At 39.3% G+C, this 24446-nt stretch overlaps 1 protein-coding gene across 3 annotated transcripts; it reads left to right on the forward strand.

Annotated features, from left to right (window-relative positions):
- Positions 1 to 126: 126 nt before the first annotated feature.
- On the forward strand, positions 127 to 24061 carry ptprna (protein tyrosine phosphatase receptor type Na). 3 transcript variants are annotated; one of them, XM_079562421.1, is made up of 24 exons: positions 127 to 434; positions 3107 to 3157; positions 8818 to 8928; positions 10084 to 10201; positions 10282 to 10420; positions 10963 to 11155; positions 11235 to 11387; positions 12169 to 12294; positions 12879 to 12916; positions 12994 to 13238; positions 13808 to 13894; positions 13977 to 14056; positions 14170 to 14234; positions 16424 to 16633; positions 17468 to 17731; positions 18155 to 18302; positions 18473 to 18546; positions 19451 to 19528; positions 19650 to 19769; positions 20940 to 21106; positions 22235 to 22288; positions 22403 to 22467; positions 23074 to 23147; positions 23223 to 24061. In XM_079562421.1, exons 1-24 carry the CDS (start codon positions 359 to 361, stop codon positions 23292 to 23294), a joined length of 2808 nt encoding a protein of 935 aa, XP_079418547.1. In that variant the 5' UTR covers positions 127 to 358; the 3' UTR covers positions 23295 to 24061. The 3 variants fall into 3 exon arrangements, with proteins under 3 accessions (XP_079418547.1, XP_079418549.1, XP_079418548.1); XM_079562423.1 differs by having other exon boundaries at positions 17516 to 17731; XM_079562422.1 differs by having other exon boundaries at positions 128 to 434; positions 11238 to 11387.
- The last annotated feature ends 385 nt before the right edge of the window (positions 24062 to 24446 follow it).

A 24446-nucleotide genomic window follows, 5' to 3' on the forward strand; every position in this document is an offset into this window, starting at 1 on the left:
TTCTTGAATCAGCGCTCGTGTCGTCATTGTGAGGTACGCCGCGCGCTGTCGTCGCTGTGGTGAGCCCTATGGGTGAGCCCGTGCGTACGCCCCGCCCTCGCTGTCAGAAAATCTAACCACATCACATTTCTCTGCCATTTATCCCCATTTCTCCCTCACATGGGGCTCCAGGCGCGATGGCTGTGGATCTGGTTTGACTTAATGGGGATCTAAATTAAACCAGGGGGTGCAGAGACCGGGGGGGTGCGGGACCACAACTAAAGGGGTGTGTTTATTTTATTTTTCATTTTTTTTATTTTTGTGTGTGCATCCTTTGCTGCTTCTCCTCCGCTGTTCCTGCTCCAGGATTGAGGGGACCATGAGACAGCTCCAGCCATGGCGCGCTCTGCTGCTTCTCGCGGTGCTGTGTCCAATGGGACTGTCCGAGAAATATGGTAAGAGATCAACGATGGATTAATAGCCTTTTTTTCTCTCTACGTTTACCTTGTCCTAGCGCAAATATTCCAAGGAAATGTAAGATTTGAGAAATTGGCATTAATCGTTCTGTAACTGAAATTGTAGAAATAGGTGTTTTTAATAGTGTATTGCACCATTGTTGTAGCATGGGATCTGAGTATGCCCCCCTGTGCAACTTGCAGTCTTCTATTGGATACTGAACACATCGTTCTCATTTAATCCTCCTGTCCTACGATTTTAAAACACCCACACACACGCACAGTCAATAGTTGTAGCTAAATGTGACTGTGTTGGCTTCATAAACATATTCCATTCCCTGTCTTGGGTCTGAATGGCGCTTGACAAACACATCTTGAAGAAATCTGTGTTTATTGATAATTGTTGTGTGACTGTAGTGGCAGCTCCTCCTCCTCACTGTAAAGGTTCACTGTAATTAAAGTTTTCACAGTTCATTTTGTGTGTCATTATGTGTAATGCTGCAACTAAGCCAGGAACTAAAATAAATTAGTTTTCAACACCTTGAAATCTTTGGTTTGTTATGGTAAATAAAATGCTATCAACGGAGTGTGGAGACCTCAGTATTGTGTTTTATTGTCTTTCCTCTCCAGCTCTGTCCCACATGACAAAGGGACAAACGTTACACTTGCATACAGTATCTTTTATGACCATATATCCAGCAACATGTACCACACAGAGACGCAAACGCAAGCGCTATTCAAGTTTGATGTATTATTATTATTATTATTATTATTATTATTATTATTACAATATAAGCCAGTGTACGTTTTGTGCCAGTTTCCAAGTGCATCTTGATTTAGAGGAGTGCAACAGGAATCTGGAGAAAAAACAGCCTGATAATATAAAATACATGACAAGGGCACAAAACACTCTTTAGCAATCCAGCTTCTAATAAAATGGTCCTCAGTACTAATCTCGAAAAATAACTACTACATTTTAGAACATCTAAACAAAATGGAACAAAGAAGCAACAAACAACATATTTTATCTAAAGGCACATCTACAAGATTTCAGCACCATGGATAGAGACCATTTGGGAAAGTGTTTTATCACGTATCAAGCCGTATGCAGTCATTGGCTTGTATATCTAGCTTCGTGTCCCCGTGTCCAGTTGTCCATCTCTTTGCGTCCAGCTAAATTCTCTGTGGGTAGCCACTTCCGCTCCCTTCCCCCATACCCTGTTGCCATGACACTCCATATCATGACAGCTTTCCTGAACAAAACATCAGTCACAAAGTCACAAAGTAGCCTGTTGATTTTACCAGTGTAGTGCGACGAACAGCAAACTACGGCATGGGCATTGGCAATTAGCAGATGTCGGTCTTCAATCCCCCCCGAGCAATCCATTAGTGTGTTTTTGCATGTTTTATGGTAAATTAAATGACCCAGAGCATGCTTGAACACGAACACTTCTTAACACCTTTATCGCCCATCTGGCAAAGCAAATTATCGTCATTCAAACGTGCAAATATCACAGTTGTTGGTGCTACTTTTATGGAGATGTTGTTACTACAATGTCTGGAAAAAGCGTTTTGAGAAAAGAATCTCCCTCTATAACCATCAGTGCAATATTAAAGAACATATTTTCCCAAGAAAGCAAAGTGGACCAGGGAAAGGGTAAAGTCTCCCACTTTTACTTTGCTTGTTTGTTTACTCTCCTGATCTTACTCTGTTTCCATAACAGCAGGCTGGATAAAAATTAATACTTCCTGTTTGCAGTACTGAAAAGCATTTCAGCAACAGGACGCCCGCTCATGCAGCCTGTAGAGCTGTAGCTTCTTCACTAGTTATTTATTCAAACATGAACAAGCTGGAGCGTGCACAACTTTATGTTTTTGCGATGTTCTTTTTCTAGTATAAAGGAAAACATGTGTATACTGCATAACCCCGTATAAAAAAAAAATGAAAGGACTGGCAGCTCTAGCAGTGCGGATTGTGCTTGGTTACTATCTATAATCAGCCACCTGCTCCTTCCCACAGTAGCTCTCAGGTGTTACGTCCAAGCCCCCAAAATAAGAAGTGAAATGGCTAAATAGACGGTATTACTGCACTTCAAACACCGTGGCCAAAGAAATACAAAAGACATGGCCAATCTAAAGCGTGACATTTAGACAGTGACCGTGCACGTAGCTGTTTGTTTACACAGTTAAAGGCTCAATCGCTTCTGTCCAATAAAAAAGGAGTAATACTAAACTGGACAATACATTCAGTTTGAAATGATACTATATTTTCAACATAGATTTAGTCAATAAAACACCACAGAATAAGAAAATAACAGGCGGATCTTAATCTTTTTGCAATATTATCTGTGTTTTGCAAATGTATTATTTAAACCATGTAATAAATCAGCTATAATATTCATGAATGTGTTTTATTTTTCCGATACCAGAGCGTTTTGAGGGCTTTTCAAAAAAAAGTGTTGTGTGGGTTGACTTTAGTAATAGCTGTCAGCTGAGTTCTTTTTCATATTACATCGCTGCATGAGCTGAGGGGTTAATTGCTATGACTAAGGCCCATTAAGTGTACTTTTTTGATTCATTTGTTGTTTTTTTCCCCCAATGTGAACTGTTTCCATGGCGACAGCGGCAATAGATTTCACCTGTAACCTGTATTTTGGTCCGTCTGTCTCCAGGTTGCCTTTTTGAGAGGAAGCTGTGCTCAAGGGAACAGTTCTGCTCAGATGGTAAGTGCAATTCACTGCAGGCGACTTTGAAAACGCTTGTACCATTTTAATTCTTTAAAAAATGGATATCACTGAGAGATCTTCTATCACTGAGAGAAATGGAATGCGTACTATTACAATTTTGTTTTCATTTTTTCTTCCATATTTTTTTTATTTTCTATTTGAAATACACACTGCCTATCCAAAACAAAGTTGCCACAAAAGAAAAGTCTATATTTTGCTTCTGCAATCTCAAATGATCTAGTGTCGCATTAATTGTTCACCAACATCATTTATTGACGACAGGAGAGTGTGCAAAGCCTCTCTCTGCACATTCCAAAGATTGTCCATTGGGTTAAGATCTGGACTCTGTGGTGGTCAATCTATGTGTGAAAATGAAGTCTCACGATCCCTGAACCACTCTTTCATAATGGGAGCACAATGAATCCTGGCATTGTCATCTTGGAATATGCCTGTGCCATCAGGGAAGACGAAATCCAAATTGATGGAATAACCTGTTTTCATTCTTTGGGCTCATAGTGTTGCTGAACCTTGACCTGACCAACTGCAGCAACTCTCGATCATGATATCCATTAAATCCAGGTGCTGACTCTCTTTTTTTTTGGTCAGGCAGTGTAAAACGATTAAGAGTTTGATTTTACCAATTGTAAATATGTTTATGATTGGATTAATTAAAATAGAACTGAAAACTCTCTGCACACACAGAGTGTCCCTCGAAGGCACCCATATCTCTCTCTCTGATATTTTACACAACACTCCGGGCTGGGGTTTGTCATCTCTAATTATCTTCCATCGCATCTGTAATTGTAACCTGAGGACCTCCGCTCAGCTTCCACTTTTATCTGTATGAACTCATTTACACTCTCTTCCTGCACCCAAACTATTTCAATCAGATTTTTTTTTTAAATTGTCTCCAAAGCATCTAGCATGAATTGTCCTTCTAATATGCTTATGGCTCTCACACACTCTCAAAGCAAAGCAATAACGTGCTACATCCAGCCCAGCCTCCTGGTGTCTGTACTACAAACAAAACTGCTGGTCTCCCCATTTCTGTATTGTATTCCTTTTCACTTCACTTTTCACAGATTATAGCACTACACAATAGAAATGAGAAATCTTTTTTTTTGTTACAGATACAGAGAGATACCGAACCATACCATACCATACCATACCATACCATACCATACCATACCGAAATTCAGTTTTGTGCATGTCTACTATTATAGGTTCTATATTTCCCTTTCTCAAATACTTTTGTAATCTCACAGAGTTCAAGATGAAAAAGTGACTTTGTTAAGTTTTGGATTTGACTTTATTAAATAATGTAATAGTTATCATTACCATTACTGTACTAATCATTTCTAGTTTCTTTAAACAAAAACATGTTCCTTTGTTGTTTCTATTCCATACTGGGTTGGGGCTCAGATATTGTAGCCACAGCTGCCGTGGGGTAGCCGGACAAAAGCGAGACCACCATCCCCTCGCTCACACGCCTCATTTACACAGGCCCACGTACCATCATTTAGACCCAATCCACAACTTGAGAACCCACACTTACATTTAGAGAGACATCACTATCCATATTTCGATCATTTCTCCACTTCTCTACCCGCTTGCTCCTTCTCCCTCTCTCCTATTCCTCTCCTCTCGGTCTTCACCCCACCCCGTTGCCCCCCCCACTGTCTCCATGGTGATGCTGACATCACCGCGGTGAGGTCGACACCCCCTCAGTTGTTGTGCTAATACAGTGATGAGTCACTGACACACTCTTACGCACGTCTTTGAAAATTGCATTTACGCACACAGCCGCATGGAGCACATTGGTCGGAATACGAAATGAGCCGGCGCAGACACAGGGCACGGCATCCATGCACATTCGTGATATTTCAGTGTTAATTATTTATGCAGTTTCAAGCACAGGTTGGGCCAACATCCGGTAATTTCATAACATCAAAACAATAAGATGGAAAGAAAAAACATAACGACTTCATGTTACATACTTTACATCAAAGTCCAGAAGGTCAATTGCACGCTTTCTATTCAATTCATAACACGTTTAGACTACACATTAAAAGTACCATATAATTCTGGCCTGTCTCTTCAATCTAATCTTATAGCACTATCAAATCTAACAAGATCAAACTAGAACTTAAATTGAGAAATATTCAATAGTGATAAATGGAGGAAAAACAACTAATAAGGTTTGTTTGGCTGACGAGTTTCTGAGCCCTGGAGAGACAACAGAAAAATCAATACCAAAAACATTCTCATCCTTTTGGGTCTTTATTATCTGAAGCAACCAAGCAGCACTCTGCATAATTTATTCCCAGACTTCCAGAGAAAGACAAGTGCCCATCCACCAGGACGTCACTGACATTAACAACATGACAAGCTTCAGTCATGCATTCAAAGATGTGTATTTTTTATTTATTTTGAAGATGTAGCAGTGACAATGACAGATGTATATTGGCATCGCATTAAGAAGACGGCTTGGAGTTTTAAATTGCACAAAAATGAAAGACCCTTTGCCTCTTTTTTCCTAGTAGTGGAATAAAATTATTTTGTCCTTCAGTATAATGTAAAATAATGAACTTGTGCAGCCAGTATTTGTTCCCTGAAAGTTGTGCTTATAAACTCATCTCTGTGTTGAATGAGATGTCAGAAATGACTGTAGAACCACAATTAGTACTTTAGAATTTACATGTCCTTCTTTCATTGTTAGTAAACCAAAATAATGTGGTTTAGGGCCTTTAAATGGTTTGGAGTTTTGTATAAGCTGAGGTTTTATGTAAAAGGTCTCTCTTGTCCATGTTCATGCGCCATTAAAAGTCATATTTTGTTGTTTTATTGGATATATGTGTATTCTTTTTTGCAATATCCCCCTGCCCTCGGATTGACATCACAGAGAAGGCTTTTGTGAGATATTAAGGAGATAATGTCAGTAAAAAACAAGTTTTGTTTGGACATGTTTGGACAGAGTTCAAGATGGAGGAGAATCAGTGAGATACTATTTATGTTGTTATTGCAAAATAGCCATGCAAAATGAATCAGTCAAATAAGAAAAATGTAGTTTGAATAGTTGCAATGATATAAGGCTGCAATGATTTAGCTAATAGCCAAAGAATAAATGATCAACAACAAAATCTCTTCACGGGGTCCTATTATATACGTGAAACATGTTCTGTAAATGTTTCATTATTCCCACAATTGCACTTGAGTCCAGACAATAAGCAAGTTCTTTTCGTAAATAGCTAAATGGCAGTACGATGTTTTCCTCAGAATCTTTCAGCCACATTGTTTAAGAGGTCACATATTTGGCATGGCATGATGGGTTGCAAACAATTACTAGACTGTAGATGGAGGAAAGGAAAGGCAGATGTACTGTAATTGCGTTATGCTGCTCTGAGACTGTATAACTTCTTTATCTTTTCATTTCGATCGGGCAGTCGACTGATAGTGGGACATTACTGCTTGTTAGTGCCCTGTCTGCACTGTGCTGTGAGGTCAGTCTCTTCATCAGCAGCAGCAGCAGCAGCAGACAGAAGCTTCTGGTCTTTTACTCCTGTTTGACCACGTGACCCCGGGTTCATGTTTTCTTTGTTTCCCAGTGGCCAGACAGAAACCAATTCTTTCCCCACTACAGGGGAAATAAGAGATGCAATTCTTTTGACACATTATTCAAATGTGCATTCAATAGAGGTCAGTGTTTTGTAATAAAAGGCTTGATTCTGAGGGTTAGCTTTATTTTCAGAATCAGAATTGGTTTTATTGCCTTTTTCAGGGAACAGGTTCACAAATTAGGAATTTTCTTCGGAGCAATCGTGCAACATGAGACATAAAACATAAAACGTAGATAAATAGTGAACTATAATAAACTATAAAGCTATAAGGGCAGGCATAAAGTAGATTATAGACAAAATATGATAAAAGAACAATAACAATTTCACACCGAACAACATAAACCCCACATAAACAGAATATACAATTATGTGTTTCCATGTTTTATCATGAAATGTGTTAGTTATCAAGTTATTAAAGGCATAACCGCATTACCGTTGCTTGTGATGAATGAATTAAGTGACAGCTTTTTAACATTGTGTCTTGTGTATAGTTAAATACCAGTTTAATGCTATTGTTTACATCCAACTATCACGATAACCTAAGACAATTGTTTCCACCGCTTCCATCTATCCGTATTTGATTGAATAGACTTTGACCAGATTCGTCTTTTCGGTGAGGGGTGGATTCCTCTCCAGCTCTGCAGAAATGCCATTAACAGAAATAACCCCGGCTCCAAAAATAGCCCCGATCCAATCCCAGCATGCAATGGAGCCGTCACTCCATTCATCTCATCTGTCTCACTTCCTCCTCCCACACCTCTCCACTGTGTCATCACATCACAGGGAATACCACCAGCTATTTATACTTTTCCAATACTGCATCAGATTTTTATCATAGTGACGTAATGTAAACCAACTTTTTAGAACATGATGGAATCCAAATCTGCTGTTATGCTTTTGCAGAACACTATGAATTTTATTTTTTAATTCTCACATGTTTCACACAAAGTACCACATCATTAAATCGTCACCTTCCAAGTACCACTAGCTCTTCTGATGTTCAAGATCAAAACTTAAGCCTAAAAAGGGTCTAAAGCCGACCTACATAAGGTTAAAATATGCTTATACTGGGCGTAAACCATAATCTATCTCAAGTCTAAAATGACTCTGAATGGGTTTTTTATAAATGGCTGTAGAAGATGAATTAATTTCACGTTTTTTTTTTCTGTGTAAGACCCTTCTTCTCGATGTCTAAGTGTGAGGCGGTTCACGTCACATTTGCAGCTGTGAGAAAGACTAATCCGTAGTAATCGCTTTAGCATTGCGCTCCACTGTTTGACTGTAGCAGGTCAGTTGGAGTGTGATTTTAGTGGGAAGAGCGGTGGTGAACGGCTCGGTGACTCATCGGTGCACCAAATAATACACGGTCTTCAATTGGATCCGCAAAGCTGTGTCATACCTTCAGATATCTCCGCTGGGGCCTCAGATGGCGACGAACGGATTCACATATCGGTTATTCAGAGTCTACGTCAATGACTGGCCTTTAGGGTGACAGAGTCGAGTAAAGCTCATACTTACAGGGAAATAGATGAAAACTTTCAATCACAAAAAAGCCATTCAATTAAAAGTGTATTGTTTTGTTGATTAGTTTTTGCATGCAAGCTCGAAATATGACCCTTCAATAAATGATGTTGTACTGTATCCAATAACAATTAGACAAGAGATCCTTTTGATGTGAATAAAAGGTCAAACAATTCAATCAGGTCAGCTCATTGGAGATACAGTACGTAGGTGGGTGATTCCTTCTGCGTCTCATTGGAATACGTCAATTAGACAAGAAATAGGTTGTTTTCCATCTAGTAGCGACCATTTTCTTACTGTCCTACAACCAGCCTAGAAGATCCTTAGAAATAACACAATGTCTTCAAATGGATTCATGCCAAGTCTGTCGAGTTGTCGGACTACGAGCCCCAGTAACCTTGTGCGTGGGCTTGGTGCTCCCATGACTCATTACTGCAGCCTTTGTGGACTCTACATTAAGAAATTATACAATGCACTGAATGGAGTTTGAATGTATTTTTATGGATGTATTGTTTCCAGATGGGCTGTTTGGGCAGTGTCGGACCTCGAAGCAGGACCAGGTTCAGTATCAGGTGTCGGTCCCGGTTTTGAAAAGGATGCAGGAGGTCCTCAAACAGCTTATGCAACAAGGTAATGAGAAGTGCCAAGTTTTACGCGGCTAAGTCTCATTCGCTTTTAAAGGGCACGCTGGATACTGGTACATGCTCATTAAAGTCCCAAAGCCCAAGGAGTTAGTTACTCTTTAACGTTATTAACGAGGAGTAAAGGGGAATTGGGGGAGGGTGAAGGAAAAACTGTTTCTTCTGAAGAGTAGAATCAGAGAAAGAGAATCAGAAATATTTTCACGTTAGCCTAATTTTTGCAAAAATTATTCGACCAAAAGAGAAGAAAACCTTTTAATAGAAAAAATTCTATATTCAATATTAATATGGTTGCAATTTGAAAATATTTATTAAAGATCATTTATTATTATTATTAATAAAATATCAGCACCAGGGCTGCCCCCCTCCCCCAATAAATAACTTATATTTCTGCGTGTTTCAAATAGCATGCTATAGTTGTTTGTTTTTTGTTTTTCAATCCCTTTGGACACTTTTTGGATATGGAAAAGGCTTGTTTTATTTTATTTTATTATGATTATCATTGTTATATTATATTATGATTATCTATTCATGAAAAAAATCAGAACATGTGCATCATGAAATGCACAACATCTATTGGCTCTTCTCTTGTTTGAAAGCTCGAAATCTCTAGTTTCCAACACACAAGACTGCAAGTCCCTATCACTTTCTGTTCCAAAGTTCTGTTCAGAAAATCGTCGATATTGTAGATGGTGGGAGTTTGGGGTTCAAAAATCAAGGTGCAATTCGGCGCCCCCTCCAGCAGATGGCACCCTAAGCGGCCATCTGTGCCTAGGGGGCATATATGATTAGCACATTTGAATTCAAATAAAGGATATACAAAATCTAATTGGAAAAGTACCTCTCTGATATAGTTAATATGTACGGTATTTTCTGCGAGAGAGGATGTGCAGTGTAGTTTTTCCAAACAGAGATCAGTGGTTAGACGGCGACAGGCAGGAATGATTTCCTGTGCCTCAGAGGAGCAGCGCGGCGGGAACAGCCTGTTGCTGAGGCAGTGTGCTGTTGGAGCACGTGGGAGGGAAATTACAGAATAGTCCTTTTTAAGTATGTTGATGCTTTTCGATGGACAAACTTGCTCATAGCTTGAATAGAAAAGTTGAGCAGCCTCTGTAAATTGAATGTTTCCTGTGTCTTTTGAAAGGCCTGTCTTGGCAGGACGACATCACGCAATATATTTTATCTAAAGAACTGAAGAGAGTTCCTCACACCACTCAAGCAGCAAAGCCAAACTTGTCCTCCTCTCAACCTTCCTACCCCCAGTAAGGAGTCATTTATAATATATAACTTATACTTGTATTTGTATTTGCTTAAATTTATTTTTATTTTTATTTTTTTTCAGGTCCAAACATCACAGCTCCAATCACCACAAGTCTGGCTCGTCTCCCGGTGGTAATTACGTGGACTACATGATTGTGGAGCCCCCTCAGTCTCCTCTGAGGATGCAGGCAGCGTCAGTGGATCCATATTCCTACCCCCAGGTGCACAATTAAAGTTAAAAAGTACACATTGTAGACTGATTTTGTATTCAACATTTCCTTTTTTTTTACCCTTTTGCCTAACCGTACCATACCAGTATCATCAGTCATTAAGCTTTAATGATTGGAGGCCTGGACACAAGGAGTGGATCTAAGTTTGCTTTCTGATTAGATAACCAAAAGAACCAAAACAAAAATGTGTAGTTGTAAATAAATCAGCATTGCAATCGATTTGTACAACATTGCGTCACATCGGGCTGAAAGTAAATTTTTTTACATCATTATAGTTCCGGAAATGTCACCAGTGCAGTAAAAAAAAAAGACTTGTGTGCGTGGTGAATACCAATAATGATCTGGTCGGAAAATGAATCATCTGGTGAGAGCAACCCAGAAATTGACAAAGCTCCTCACAATGGCATAAATAACAGGAAAAGGTTATGTGACTGAAACTTGATTAGACCTAAACACAGCTGTCAGCAACCTACAACTGGAGAAGAACAAGGTATTGTACTAATTGTGCAATTTCTTTGCTGTCAAAAAAATAGCACAGATACCAGGATGATGTGGAGAGGTCTCTGATCGGTCCAGGCGGCGGATTTGCCCGCCCCTCGTCCCGTGCGCAGGCGAATCGCGAGAGAGAACGAGACAGACAGATGCTGCAGGAAGCTCTTTCTCTCTACCTGGCATCTGGACAGCCCTCGTACAGGCACAGAGGAGCGGCCCCCATGAGTCCTGCCGGTTAGACACAATTAACATGAACAGATAATTAATTACTGCATGAATAATTAAAGCATGACAGGCCTGTAATTCTGTTAAGTAGCTCTTCCATATTATGATGACTTGGAGTTGGAGATACCGCTGGACTATGTGGAGGATTACACCATTGAGGAGAGGATTGGGGCGGGCAGGCAACCGGCTGTGCAGAGCAAGAAGGCTCCTCAGGATTTCAACTCTATGCGCGGAAACAATGGTAAAGAAACACTAATTCGTTTAGCAACATGTTTATGTTAGATATTTTCGGCCGTCATCTGTGCTGAGTTGTTTAAGAGTGAAGGATGTTTTGCCACTCAACTCAAAAAGCTCTGTCAGCAACTAACCATCGTTTAGCAGCAGCACTATGAAAGTAGCTTTTTAGAATAAAGACAGGTAGGACCTATAACATGCTAAACTCTTACTAGACTAGTGTAAATTCAGCCTCCTGAAAAAAAGTCCATTAGAAGCTGATGAATCTTACCTGCAAGCTGAATTCTCGCAGTATTTGTGAGTTCACCAACACTTAAGAATCCATCTTGTACTTCTCTCGTGTCTGAATACTGAACCAGCAGTGGTTTGGGCCAAACACATCACAGTATTGCCGTGAAGCACTTTGATGAGTACTAATTAACAACAATTAAAAACTCAGGGTTTGCTGTTACAGCATTTTTGATACAATCAGCCACAAATGTTGCTCCATTGTTTATCCTCTCCCCAAACAATTTAAACAGGAGCAATCCTAGATTGTTGTCAGTGCTAATGCTATTGGCCCTGTAATATCAGTCTGGCTCTTCCCAGGTTAGCCTCTTTAGGTGAGAGGCACAACAACCCAGTAGAGATGACGGCTTATGGACTTTGGTCTGCTAAATGGTTAAATGTATTAGAAACCTTGCTTTTTGCATTACAGTGTTAGAGCATGATTAGGTTTTAGGTCTTCTTCTTACAATTACACAGCAAATGCAATTATATTATTTAACATATTGTTACCTCTCTACCAGACGGCTTGCTTCAGAGGATGTCAGGAGTTCTGCAGCGTTACGGAGTTGATCCCAGGGAGCTCAGTCAAGAGCAGCTCTACAAACTGGCCCTTATACTACAGCTGCTGCAGACAAAGGACAAATCCGGTACAACATCAAACTACCATGTCACACTAATTACCGTCATAATATGATTCAGTATAGTAATATTCTATGTTATTCTGGGTCGCACTTTACTTTACAGTTGGTAATAGGATGGTCCCAAAAAGGGTAATAACATGATAATACTGACAAGTTAACAGGACATTCGCAGAAATCATTTCATGGAATTTGTGGTAACTAATCCTAACCTCAACCTTAACCCAGTCCTATGAAATATTGTTAGTATTTTTTATATGAATAGCATGGAAACAGAGCTGCAGAAATGCATTAATACGATCCTTAGTTACCATGTAAAATCCGTCCTATTACCATGTTATTATTGTATAAAGCAAAGTCATGCTCTCTACATTTTCATATAAGTTTGATGACTCAAATTTGCTTTGGCAGAACAAATAATATGCATCCAATCATATTTGAACACAATCTGCACAACATTTAGGTAAATAAAAAGTATTAAAGTATTAGGTATTAGGAAGAAACTATTATTTTTCTTTGTGTTCTATGCAATATGCTAAGTATATCTATAAGTATATCTACATGTTGCATTAATATCTTGTCTTTTCAAACAGCTGATCCTTTAGAGAAAGACCTTCTTGCTCTCAAAGAGGTACTTAACCATCACTTAGCTTGAAGTGTTTGAAATGCGCATACAGTCGTCACCGGAGCCTCCTATTTATTTTGCAGATGATAAATTCAGACAGTGCCACAGGTAAAGCAGAGAGGCCAGCTCCAGTGCCTGTTCCCCCCAACGCTCCTCCCGCCACCTCCGCCGTCTCTGCTCCAGCTACTGCTCCGGCCAAAACCTCTGGGCCTCCCCTTCCTGCCTCACCGCCCCCTCTCTCTGAATCTGGCCCACAAGAGCAGAAACCACCGCTGGTCGAAGGCACGGGAGCCAAAGAGGAGTACGGCTACATCGTCACCAACCGGAGGTAATTGAGTTGTATTGGATGCATTCCTCAAGCAATATTCAGGGTCATCTGCAATGGTTGACTTTATTAATTTCAATACACTGGACTATATTAGTATGCTTTATGCATGAAGCTTGTTTTTCCTGGTTCAGACATGATTTACACGCATTTTAGACCTATTTTTTTTGTCAATTTAGGTCTACTTTGACTCAGTTTAGTCCTGATTTGATCTTGATCTTGGCCTGGTGGCACTTGAAAGGGTCGACACATTTTGATGCCTGGATTGGAGGTGTGAGCCTCTTTCTACCAGACATTTTCATTAATCTAATTAAAGATACCTAATTTTGACATATTTCATTTATTTACTTCCGTTGACTGTACATAAGGACCTCAACTGTGAGTCCCAGTTCTATCCTTGGAATATCAAACTCTCTCAATGTGATGAATGGAACAATGATTTTCTTCATAAAATAATCAAGTACCACTGGCAATATGCCGCTGGGCTCTTTTGCACAGGGCTATAAATTAGTATGTGTCATGACATGTAACAATATGCACAACCAATTATTTTGTATTGATTTCTTTTGTAGCCCGTTGAGCTTGTATGACGGAGTAAAGTTACTGGAGCTATTGGCCAATAAAATTCACCTGACAACGAGCAGCTTCATCAACATCAGGTACATTTATATTGAATTTTGCTGCACTCCTCATGGTAGATCAGGACGGCGTGTTTATTTGTGCATCTGTGTGCATTCACAGCGTGGTGGGCGCTGCGCTGACATTTCGCATCAGGCAGAATGAACACAACATGACGGCTGCAGAGGTGGCGGCCAAAGCAGGTGAGGTACAAGCCCAATAAATTCAAACGACTCTATAAACTCTATATACTGCAGCATGTTAGATATCTATATATGACACAATGCCCAACTCCTCTTGCCTTATTCCCTTACAGTTTCAGAGAAGAACTTCCTGGAGTCAGAGACTGGTCTGAAGATCGTGCAGACCGGAGTGGGCGAGGTACATCAAGTGCACAATAGTCCACACGCACGCACACACACACGAGTCTCTGCGGGAAATTTCCTTTTTAGTTTTCACAGCTCCTATCCTCCTATCTCGAACAAAGGGAGCAATCGTCAAGGCAACAAGATAATGCCACCCCCATTATTTTTACATGTTAGGACTAGGTGTGAGTGTTCACACATTTTATTGTATTACAAAAAACGATTTCCTACATCCTCTTCTCAGCTGATTTTTTTTTTTGCATTTTAGCTAACTTATATTTTAGTCTGTGTGTAGATTTTGTAATGACAGTATGTTTTTTTTGTTTTTTTACACAGTCAAGTAAAAACTTTGCTACCTTTTGAACTGCTATTACATAATGCAGTGTTACTACAAAATACGGCTTAAAAGGTGTTTTTTTTTTTTTTTTTCAAAGGCTATCTTTTTGTCAGTTCGGAAACATTCTCTGTTACCATAGAGATCCACCATGTTTGTGGGTGTTAGCATACATTTTCCATAGACTAACATAAGCTCAAAACAGGAGAAAAAGTGGAGAAAAAAGCTGTGGAACAACTCTGTTAGCTGCTGAGTCACAACTGGTAAATACACCACATAACATACAGTAGTATCCAAGTGTTTTGGTGTAAACAGTAACGGCAGTATTTGACTTTTTAAAATCTCCATTAGTTTATTATTGCTGCAAATCCCGTGAAGCTTAGCGATATGACACCTATATTGTCATGTCTCAATTGTAATGTTCCTCCCCCTTCTGGTTGTTAAAATAAAAAAAGACAGGCAATTTCCCGGCAATCTTTCTGGGTAATGAAATGAGAAATTGCCAGATTAAACATATAGGGTCTCATTATCCTGCTCTTGCAAATAGAGCATTGCTGGCAAAGGCCTGTGTGAATTTTTTTTTTTTTTTTTTTTTTATGTCAGAAAAGATCAGAGTTCTGCCTTTGATAGCCTTCCCTACCATCCATCCGAGGGTTAATGTGCGTGGTAGTGAGTGTGTGCCACCCGGAGGGCAAGTGGCTCGATCAAATCACCGGGGCGACAGAGAATTATTCCACGTGTTGCCATGGCTCCATATTAGGACCGCCCACCCTCTGTCGCATCGGCTCCCGGATCCAGGTGCTATGGCAACAGGTGTCATTAACCTCATTACTCTGTTTATCCAACCAACGGGCCGAGGAATTACTATCAGGACTTGCCATCATCAGGAGCATGGATTCACGGGCTGTCAGAGGAATTACGGTGTGATTAGAAAATCTGCAGGAAATGAAACCTTCTGCATTTTTTTCTCTATCTTTTTGTCGTTGTCATAGATGAAATTGAATCAGTGGCTGTGCAGATCACTTTTGGTGCATTATTTGGTTGCTAAAATAAAGCATAAAAGAAACATGACAATAGACTTTTTATACTATAGCTTTACTATTATGCTGAATGCATTGTGCTATTTTGCATGGGTCTCAGACACTTGCCCTTTCCAATCAATTCAATTCAGTTTTAGACGTGATGATATACAATTATAAAACAGTGCATCATCACAATGGAGCTTGGTATAAAGTTGTCGATTTCTGAGGTACCTGTCGCATCCATAATAATAGATAATGGAGATTTGATGTAAAATACTGATATGGTAAAAGTAAGACCATTTGTGTGTGTTAGATGTATTAACCAGTAGTTACATTTTAATGCTTCAAAATAATATTTGAATGACACAAATGCAACACATCTAAAGCATTTAAAGGTTCTTAAGGTTTGTGTCTATTTCCTAGTTTTGTAAAAAATCAAGCAATGTCAATATTTTCATAGAAGTTTAGATCGACCACATTGGAGACTCTGAGTCCAAAACTTGAGCGGGGGAATGTAAAGAATACAATTTTTTCAGGATTTCTGACCATACCAAAGATTTTTTGTTGTTGGTTACTACGACTGTCCAAATTTTCCATCACTAGAAACCTATGGACTATTTGTAAATTATATGATGAACCACAGATCTCAAAGCGCAGAAAATATTTTTTCTCTTTTACATGATTGCATAATGAATTATTCATTTAGACCTCTGCTCTAAAAAGTGTCTTAGAAATGCTATGTTAACTATTTAAGTTTTGTACAATTAACGTGAAGCTTGCCACAGATATTTTGAATTCACAAATCACGATCTGCTCTAAATGTATATGTGTCTCTATTTTTCTCTGTAGAGGACAGATGCGCGGGGTCTGCCGCAGGTGAGCAGGGTTTCCCAGGGCTCCAGCGGGACTGTCGTCACACTCGTTTCTATGGCAATTGTCGGAGGAGTGCTTGGGTTGGCCATGGGGGTCGCCTGTTTCCGGCATTATGCTCAGCAAGTGGCCAATGGAAAGATCGGACTCGGACCAGAGGCAGGAGCCGAGACACACTTTGACTACCAGGTAATAATGACTCGCAGTCATTGTAGTAAATTATTTCTGAGCTTTGCACTGATAAATGAAGATGTCTCAGCTAATGGTATTTTAAACTGGCTGTGTTGCTCCCGAGATCAATTTTAGATCATGTTTTTATTAGTCACCAATTAAAGTGCCTTGATTGTGTCCACCACTCCACTAACTTTTCTCCCAGGAATGACCAAAGCAGTGGTTCTCATCTGGTGGGTCGGGACCTGTCTTAATCTGTAAATCAGTAGTTACACTTTTGCTTTGGACTCAAAACATATCCTTTACCCCCCAAAAAATGAGAGATAGAGGAATGCGTTCTCCCTTTTTTTTTGGTCCTAATTTGTGCATTTTGTGCTATCTAAATAACCAAATAACAACAGAAATACACAAATTAAAGAAAAAGATAGAACAAACAAACAAACAAACAAACAAACACATGTATACAAAAGGGTAAAGAATAAATAAATAAATAACAAAAAAAACAAACAACAACTACAGATGGCATGCATACTGTATGTATTTGTCTTTCATATTCAGTCAGATTACAAGAATAGTAATTTCACATGCATTTTTTTTTTTTGGTTAACCCAGACCAGCGTTATCCTGCTAATTTTTATATTATGGACAAACTTAACCCTGCATGTATTGTATATAATGTACAAATAAAGCCAAAACCTGATTCAGTATTAGGATATTGTAGTGTCAATTTACAAAATCATTTATATGGATCAACATGAATGTGGGTCCCACTGCCTCACCAGTTGAGAAGCGCCTGCAGCAGAATCACAGTTGCAGTAGGTGAAGGTTAGTCATGCTTTTGTGTTCACTCAGGAGCTATGTCGGCAGCACATGGCCTCTAAGTCGTCCCTGTGCCGTCAGGACTGTGTGGCCGGAGTCAGCGGCGGCGTGGGGTCTGCGATCGCGACGGGAGCTGGGGGCCGCCGGGGGACCGACACGTCCCGGGTCAGCAGCGTCTCATCACAGTTCAGTGATGGGCCACAACACAGCCCCTCCTCCACCCACAGCTCCACCCCCTCATGGAGCGAAGAACCCGCACAGTCCAACATGGACATCTCCACTGGACACATGATACTGGTAAAGCAATACTATACTAATTACTAATGATGTCCTTGAGTGGGAAAAAATGTATTTAGAAATGTTTTTTTTTCATGTGTGAAAATGGGCGAAATAGAAATTGCATTGTCTCCCCTTATCATGAGTTTCTATAATACAACCTCATACACAAAATCTCAGTGTAGTGCAATAAGATTTCTGTTTATTTTCTAACATTAGATTAATTCTCATCAAACTCCTTGCTCTCTCTTCTTTTCCAACTTGTAGCATAAACTTTTGGGACAATTACTGATAAACTCCGCCTCTATTGTGCACTTACAAGTGGTCATATGTGGTCATAAGTGGTCATATTGGTCATATTGGTCATATTGTCCTTATGTGCAAACAAGCATCACTGCTATATTTTAAACAACCCAACTAATAGATTGCAATCTTTTTCACAAGGCTTACATGGAAGACCATCTGCGAAATAAAGACCGTCTTCAGAAAGAGTGGGAGGCTCTGTGCTCATATCAGGCCGAGCCAAGTTCAGTAGCTGTGGGTCAAGAGGAGATCAACAAGGACAAAAACCGATATGCTGAGTCCATTCCCTGTAAGTGCATCTCAGTACCAATACAAATACACTTTCAACAGCAGCGTGAAAACACGGGTAAAAAAAAACAGAAGGTCTTGTATAGTCCTTCTGATTTTTCATGATATCTAAAGGCCCGATTATGTATTCATTTGTTGTTGTTGCTGACTTGGCACATGACTTTGTTCCAGACGATCACACTCGAGTGAAGCTGAAGACAGAGATGAACCCCAACAAACAGGATTACATCAATGCCAGCGTCATTGTAAGAAATATACACTTTACCACAAAACAGTATGTACACTATACTAATTCAGCTGATAAAATTGAGTAATTCAAATGTGAGGAGGAAGTTATAGTTTGGTAGAAATCGCAAAAAACATGAGGTCTTGCCTGTGAAATAAGACATAAAGGTGAAAGAAGCTGATGCATGAACAAGAATGTCTTAGGGCGAACAAGGTTTTGCACATTTAGCTTGTTTTGCGGTTTGCTAAATCCAACACAAGGAAACAAAGGCTTTCTTTTACACTTGTTTCTCTTTGCATCTTTCGCTTGTTGTGGAAAAGGTTGCAGATTGCCTTAGGCTTAGTCAATCTTTGGAGCTTTGTGTGCTATGAGACTGGCACCTTTTACTATGATCACTTTTTTTATATAGACATTGATTCATCTATTTGTTTCTGAGCAAAACCCAGATTATGAGGGCAGATGATACAGATACTACAGATACTTTATATCTTCATTGAGCATCTTGAATCCTGCGATAACATAATTGCAATTTTTTACATTTCACGGCAGGACCTTCGATCAAATTTGAAGAAAAATCGTGAACAATTTTTTGCTCTTTCATCAATTTGTATCCAAACACGAAATTACACAATAGTAAATTAAAATTAAATATTAAATAAAATATAATTGAACTGACCTTTTTTTCCACATATACTTATTTTGCATGTTTGTTTTTAGTTAGCACATACAGTAAGCGTGTAAATCTCTCAGTGGTATATGCAGTCACAATAAGCAATATAGGCTATTGTAGCTTTTTACTATATGAATATTGTGTCAACTAATATTTTTATATAAATGATGTAGGAACATATTGTGCAGCCCTATGATAATGAACAACCTGTTATTCCCATTCAGCTAATATTTTTTCTTCTCTCGCGCTGCAGTTTGACCATGATCCTCGGCAGCCGTCGTACATTGCCACACAAGGCCCTCTGGCTCACACTGTGGCTGATTTCTGGCAGGTCTGTGCACTCTTCACTGTTTCACTTCACCATGTTGTTCATTACTAAGTGTTCCCTACCTGCTAATGTGCCAGTCTGACGTGTATGTGCATGCTGTGTGTGCATTATGCCTGGGTTGCAGATGGTGTGGGAGAACGGCTGCACGGTCATAGTGATGATGACAGCTTTAGTGGAGGATGGAGAGAAACAGTGTGAGCGCTACTGGCCGGACGAAGGATCATCACTGTATCACATCTATGAGGTATACTTCCACCTGTAATGTTTTCTCTGTCATTGCACCTAAATCACATAGTAGCATCAGCATATGCAACATCAATGAATTCTTTAAAAAACTCCATAAATAAATGTAGTACACAAAAGTGCTTGTTTTTTGGATGAATATGTACACACACAAAAAAATTATTAGCTTATGATAACATGTAAATGACATGTATACTGTTGCCCCCCGCTTTCTTTGTTTATTATTGCAAACCACATGAGCTTCCACCATAATGGTTGCTAATCTTCCTGGCGTCCCATTAAAATATTAAAATGAGATATAATACTTACAAAAAACAAGGATTAAAAGTACGAAGAAAGAATGCAAAAACAACTACAATGCCATTACGTCTTAAAATTAGACATTATGCAGCAGTTCCATTTACAAGTACAACACAACCACTGCTACCATGATTTCATTGATTTCTTAAAATAATATAAACTGCAGCTCTTTAGGTAGATCAATCCAGAGTTGGCCGGATCTAAACAGGACAGACTTCATCATAAAATTAGTCCTTGGGCGAGCAAGGGCCAGATTTGCAATACAAGAATGTCGAGTGCAATATGAATGTGTCCACTCCACATATTAAATCTTGTCAAAGACAGAAAATGTTTTTCCTGTTGCCATGACTTTCTTTAAAATTAGTACATACTGTATACTGTAATTTATTTTGAAGCAACAGCTAAGATATGGTCTGGTGCATAACAGTGATCCTGGTAGAAAAGGACTCCTCAGCAAGAGGCGAGAAGCCTTCTCTTGAACTATCTGAAGCCGCGCTAAGTCAGGTTTACTTGTACCAGACCAAATGATAGAGCAGTATTCCAAGTGAGACAACACAAGGGATTGTACCACCTCTTTCCTGAAGGAAGGAGTAAGAAAAGAGGAGCACCTTCCAATCACAGCAATGCCTCTGCCCATATAATCCTAATATATGGTCTATGGCCCCCTGGTGGGAGGTTTCTGTATTTAAAAAATGTTGAGGCCAAGCTTCTCCCATCTATTTTTTTGTTTACCCTGTGAGCTACTTTTTACAATCACACAAATGACAAGAGCTTTTTATGCTTTAATGTAACTATGTAACTATGATCACATCACTTTGAGTTTACTGTCTATACTTTGCTTTTGCTTCTTCTCAACCTGTTGCTTCCCTAGGTCAACTTGGTGTCTGAACACATCTGGTGTAAAGACTTCCTGGTGCGAAGCTTCTACCTGAAAAACGTCCAAACTCAAGAGACCAGGACCCTGACCCAGTTCCATCTTCTGAGCTGGCCCGCTGACGGCATCCCGACCTCCACACGGCCCCTACTAGACTTCCGCAGGTAACACGCTGCACTGACAATACCCCGACAAGTGTGCACACAGTTTGTCCAACACTTGTATTTTGTTGCTGAAGATTCATGGTCTGGACTGACCAGTTATGTATCAGGTAAAAGTAGCCTAATGTAAACGTTGTTGATATTGATTCATGTGTGTATAGGTGAAAGATTAGAAGGCAGTTGTGAGGCTTACAGCTAAAAACTACAACCATTGCTTTATGCACTTTTTTCCAAATCGAAATTGCAATAGCAATGGTTGCAATGCGCAAATCTCCAAGACTGTGAATATTTTGGCAACAATGTCTTATGATATAGAAAATCTATAGATACGTACAAATGTGTTCTGAAAAGCTTGTATTGATTTTGCAGGTAAATTCTTCTGAATGTTTATAAAAATGTGCATTTTTTATGCCATAATGTCAGATATTTCTCCCAAATTGTCAAGCCCTACAGTACTTTAAGATCAGGTTCATTTTAGCTACTATTCTTGAGGAACTAAGATGAAATCACTGTGGTGTCTCAGTGAGTTCCCACACTCTCCATGTACTGTTTTCCCATCTCTCGAACCATTATCCCATCATTTCACATGTCCATTTCTGGCTGTAAGTACCGTTTATAACTCCATTTCACGCTCTGTCCTCACCCCGCTGCTCTCCTCCTCTCTCCTCCCCTCTCTCCCACTGTGCAGGTTCATGGGTTTGTATTTGAACATCTCCCAGTGTCATTTTTGTGGTTTGCAGCTAGTACTCTGGCTCCAGTTGCATAGTCACAAAAATGAGCATTGGCAGGTGTGACTGGCTACTGCAAGAGGGACAGTGAATCTGTGGCTTCCTCTTTTCTGATTTGACTCGTTTTCGACCACATCTTTTTTCAGTCACACCGCTACCATACCTCCATCATACCTCCATGTCCACTTTTACCGTAGTCCTTGTTTTTCCATCCATTAGCCCTTCCATTATATATTTAACCTTCTCCAAACTGCTTTCACTGGAATCACAATGCATTAGCACCAAAGGCTATGCAGAAAAAAGGGCTTAATTAATGGTCAATTAATTAACAGTATATTTGTTCTTGTAATATTATAGTATAACTTAATATAGGCTCTCATTTGTGTTTGAATTTTCTTTTCAGGAAGGTAAATAAGTGCTACAGAGGACGATCCTGCCCAATCATCGTTCATTGCAAGTAAGGAGACCCTAGGTCGATAGTAAATGCATTTCCTGGCTCAAAGGTGTTGTGTTAATCATATTTTTGTAAAAGAAAGTTAAAAAGTGTATGCATTTCTTATCTTTTACACAGTGATGGCATTGCAAGGACTGGCACATACATTCTGATTGACATGGTGCTGAACCGCATGGCAAAGGGTGAGTTAAGCACTAAAAAATTGATTAGCTCTGACTCAGCTAAAATAAACCTGTGTGATAAATAAGATTAATCTATCTCTGGTTGTTGGCAAACTGCTTCCGTGCTGCAGTCTTTGCTTAAACTAGGCCAGTGGCTCTGGTATAGCATTGGGACACACCATCACCCAGGGGTGACAAGCTGCGACCCACAAAATAATGAGTCATGTATAATGTAATGTAGTGTTTTTTCCCCAAAATGTGTTGAATAAACATTAGATAAGAAATCATGATCAAGACAACTCAGATGTGTCTACACTTTTGCAGTAGTTAAGATATGTTCCGAAAGGCGGGTGACCCACTTTTGGGTCCACGACACTAGTTGAGAATCACTGATTTAGATTAGCCTAATTGTTATTCATGATTTTATCCTCTTTTGGGTTGGTCTATTTTTGGAACTGCATCCTATTTGAATACAGCTAAAGTACTGTTCCATTATGTTGTGTTAATTACTCTCAGGACTTTGTATTAGACTGGACATGTTTGCAAAGTTCCACAAGTGTTCATTTTCATAATAATCGTTTTGGGGTGAAAAAACATTTCACATTTATGAATATATTTTTTCCACAGGAGTGAAGGAGATTGACATTGCAGCTGCACTGGAGCACGTTCGAGACCAGAGACCAGGCCTAGTGCGTACAAAGGTAAGCCTTTTTTGACTTCTTAGCTTTAACAATTGCATTTTTAACTATACTAACATTTCCCACGTGTATTTTCAGGACCAGTTTGAGTTTGCGCTTACCGCTGTGGCTGAAGAAGTGAACGCTATTTTGAAAGCCCTGCCACAGTAAAGCAGCAGCAGTCATTAAAGTAACTGCGGAGATGGACAGGCATGCTTCAAGTACATCTGTGAGGACAGCATTGTACCAACATGTCTTGTATGTCGGGGCCATTCCTGTAAATAAGACTGCCACTTCTGAACCACTCTTGCTTTTGGCATGTTTTATCTCCCAAACAAACGAATGGTTTCCTTTTCAATCATATTTTGATAAGAGATTTTATGGATAAGCCGAATGTAATATATGTAAAAGATGAGACTATAGCACAGATTTTCTCTTTATCAAAATATCTAATCGGACTAACTGTCTGATTAGTGACCAAATATTCAAAAACACTGTGCCTGTGCTCATGAGCAAGGAGCTACGATGTGTCAGTCATGCAGCAGAAATCAATGGAAACCAATCGCAACAATACGTTTAATCCATATCATAGTCTTTTTTGACATTTGTCTATTCCCTGGAAGCTGTACCATTGCATAACAGAATTGATTGGGTTAATTCCTGACAACTTTCAGGTTTTTTGGCTAATCAACGCTGTCAGTGTGTGTATGTTTTACATAAATTTAATTGGTTCTTTTACAATCTATGCCACACTTAACAAATTGTCAGACTTCATTAATTTGACAAGTTTGATTTGTGTTGTATATGTACACTATTGTGGTTTGATGTAAATAATTCACTCCGATGATTGTTTTTCATGTAGCAGACAGATAGAAAACGACTATAAAAATGTATTTTTGACTTGACCTGAATAAATTTGTGATGTGACGCAGCATAAACAGTCAGGTAGTACTGAGTATCATTATCATCTGGTGATTAGGACTGCACAATATATCGGCACGCTGCCGTTGTCGGAATATTAAGTGACACAATTTCCACATTGCAAGAAGCTATAAGTATCAGACAAATCATTCAGTCCTCCATCTGACTGAAAATGGGAAAAAGTTCCGGTCATAAATTTCCTGATTTGTAATTTAAGTCTAGTATTTGACCCAGTATGATAAATTAATAATTTTCTTAAGGATTTTGTTGCATTTTAATGGGACGTTTAGAAAAATACAGCAATATCTTATTATGAAATATTGCTATTGTTTCTCATATTGGGCAAGCTTTAAAAAAGCATACATAGCGGTAAAAGGACTTTTTATCAATATACAGAGAAGA

Source organism: Gobius niger (assembly GCF_951799975.1).
Source record: "Gobius niger genome assembly, chromosome: 9".
NCBI lineage: Eukaryota > Metazoa > Chordata > Actinopteri > Gobiiformes > Gobiidae > Gobius > Gobius niger.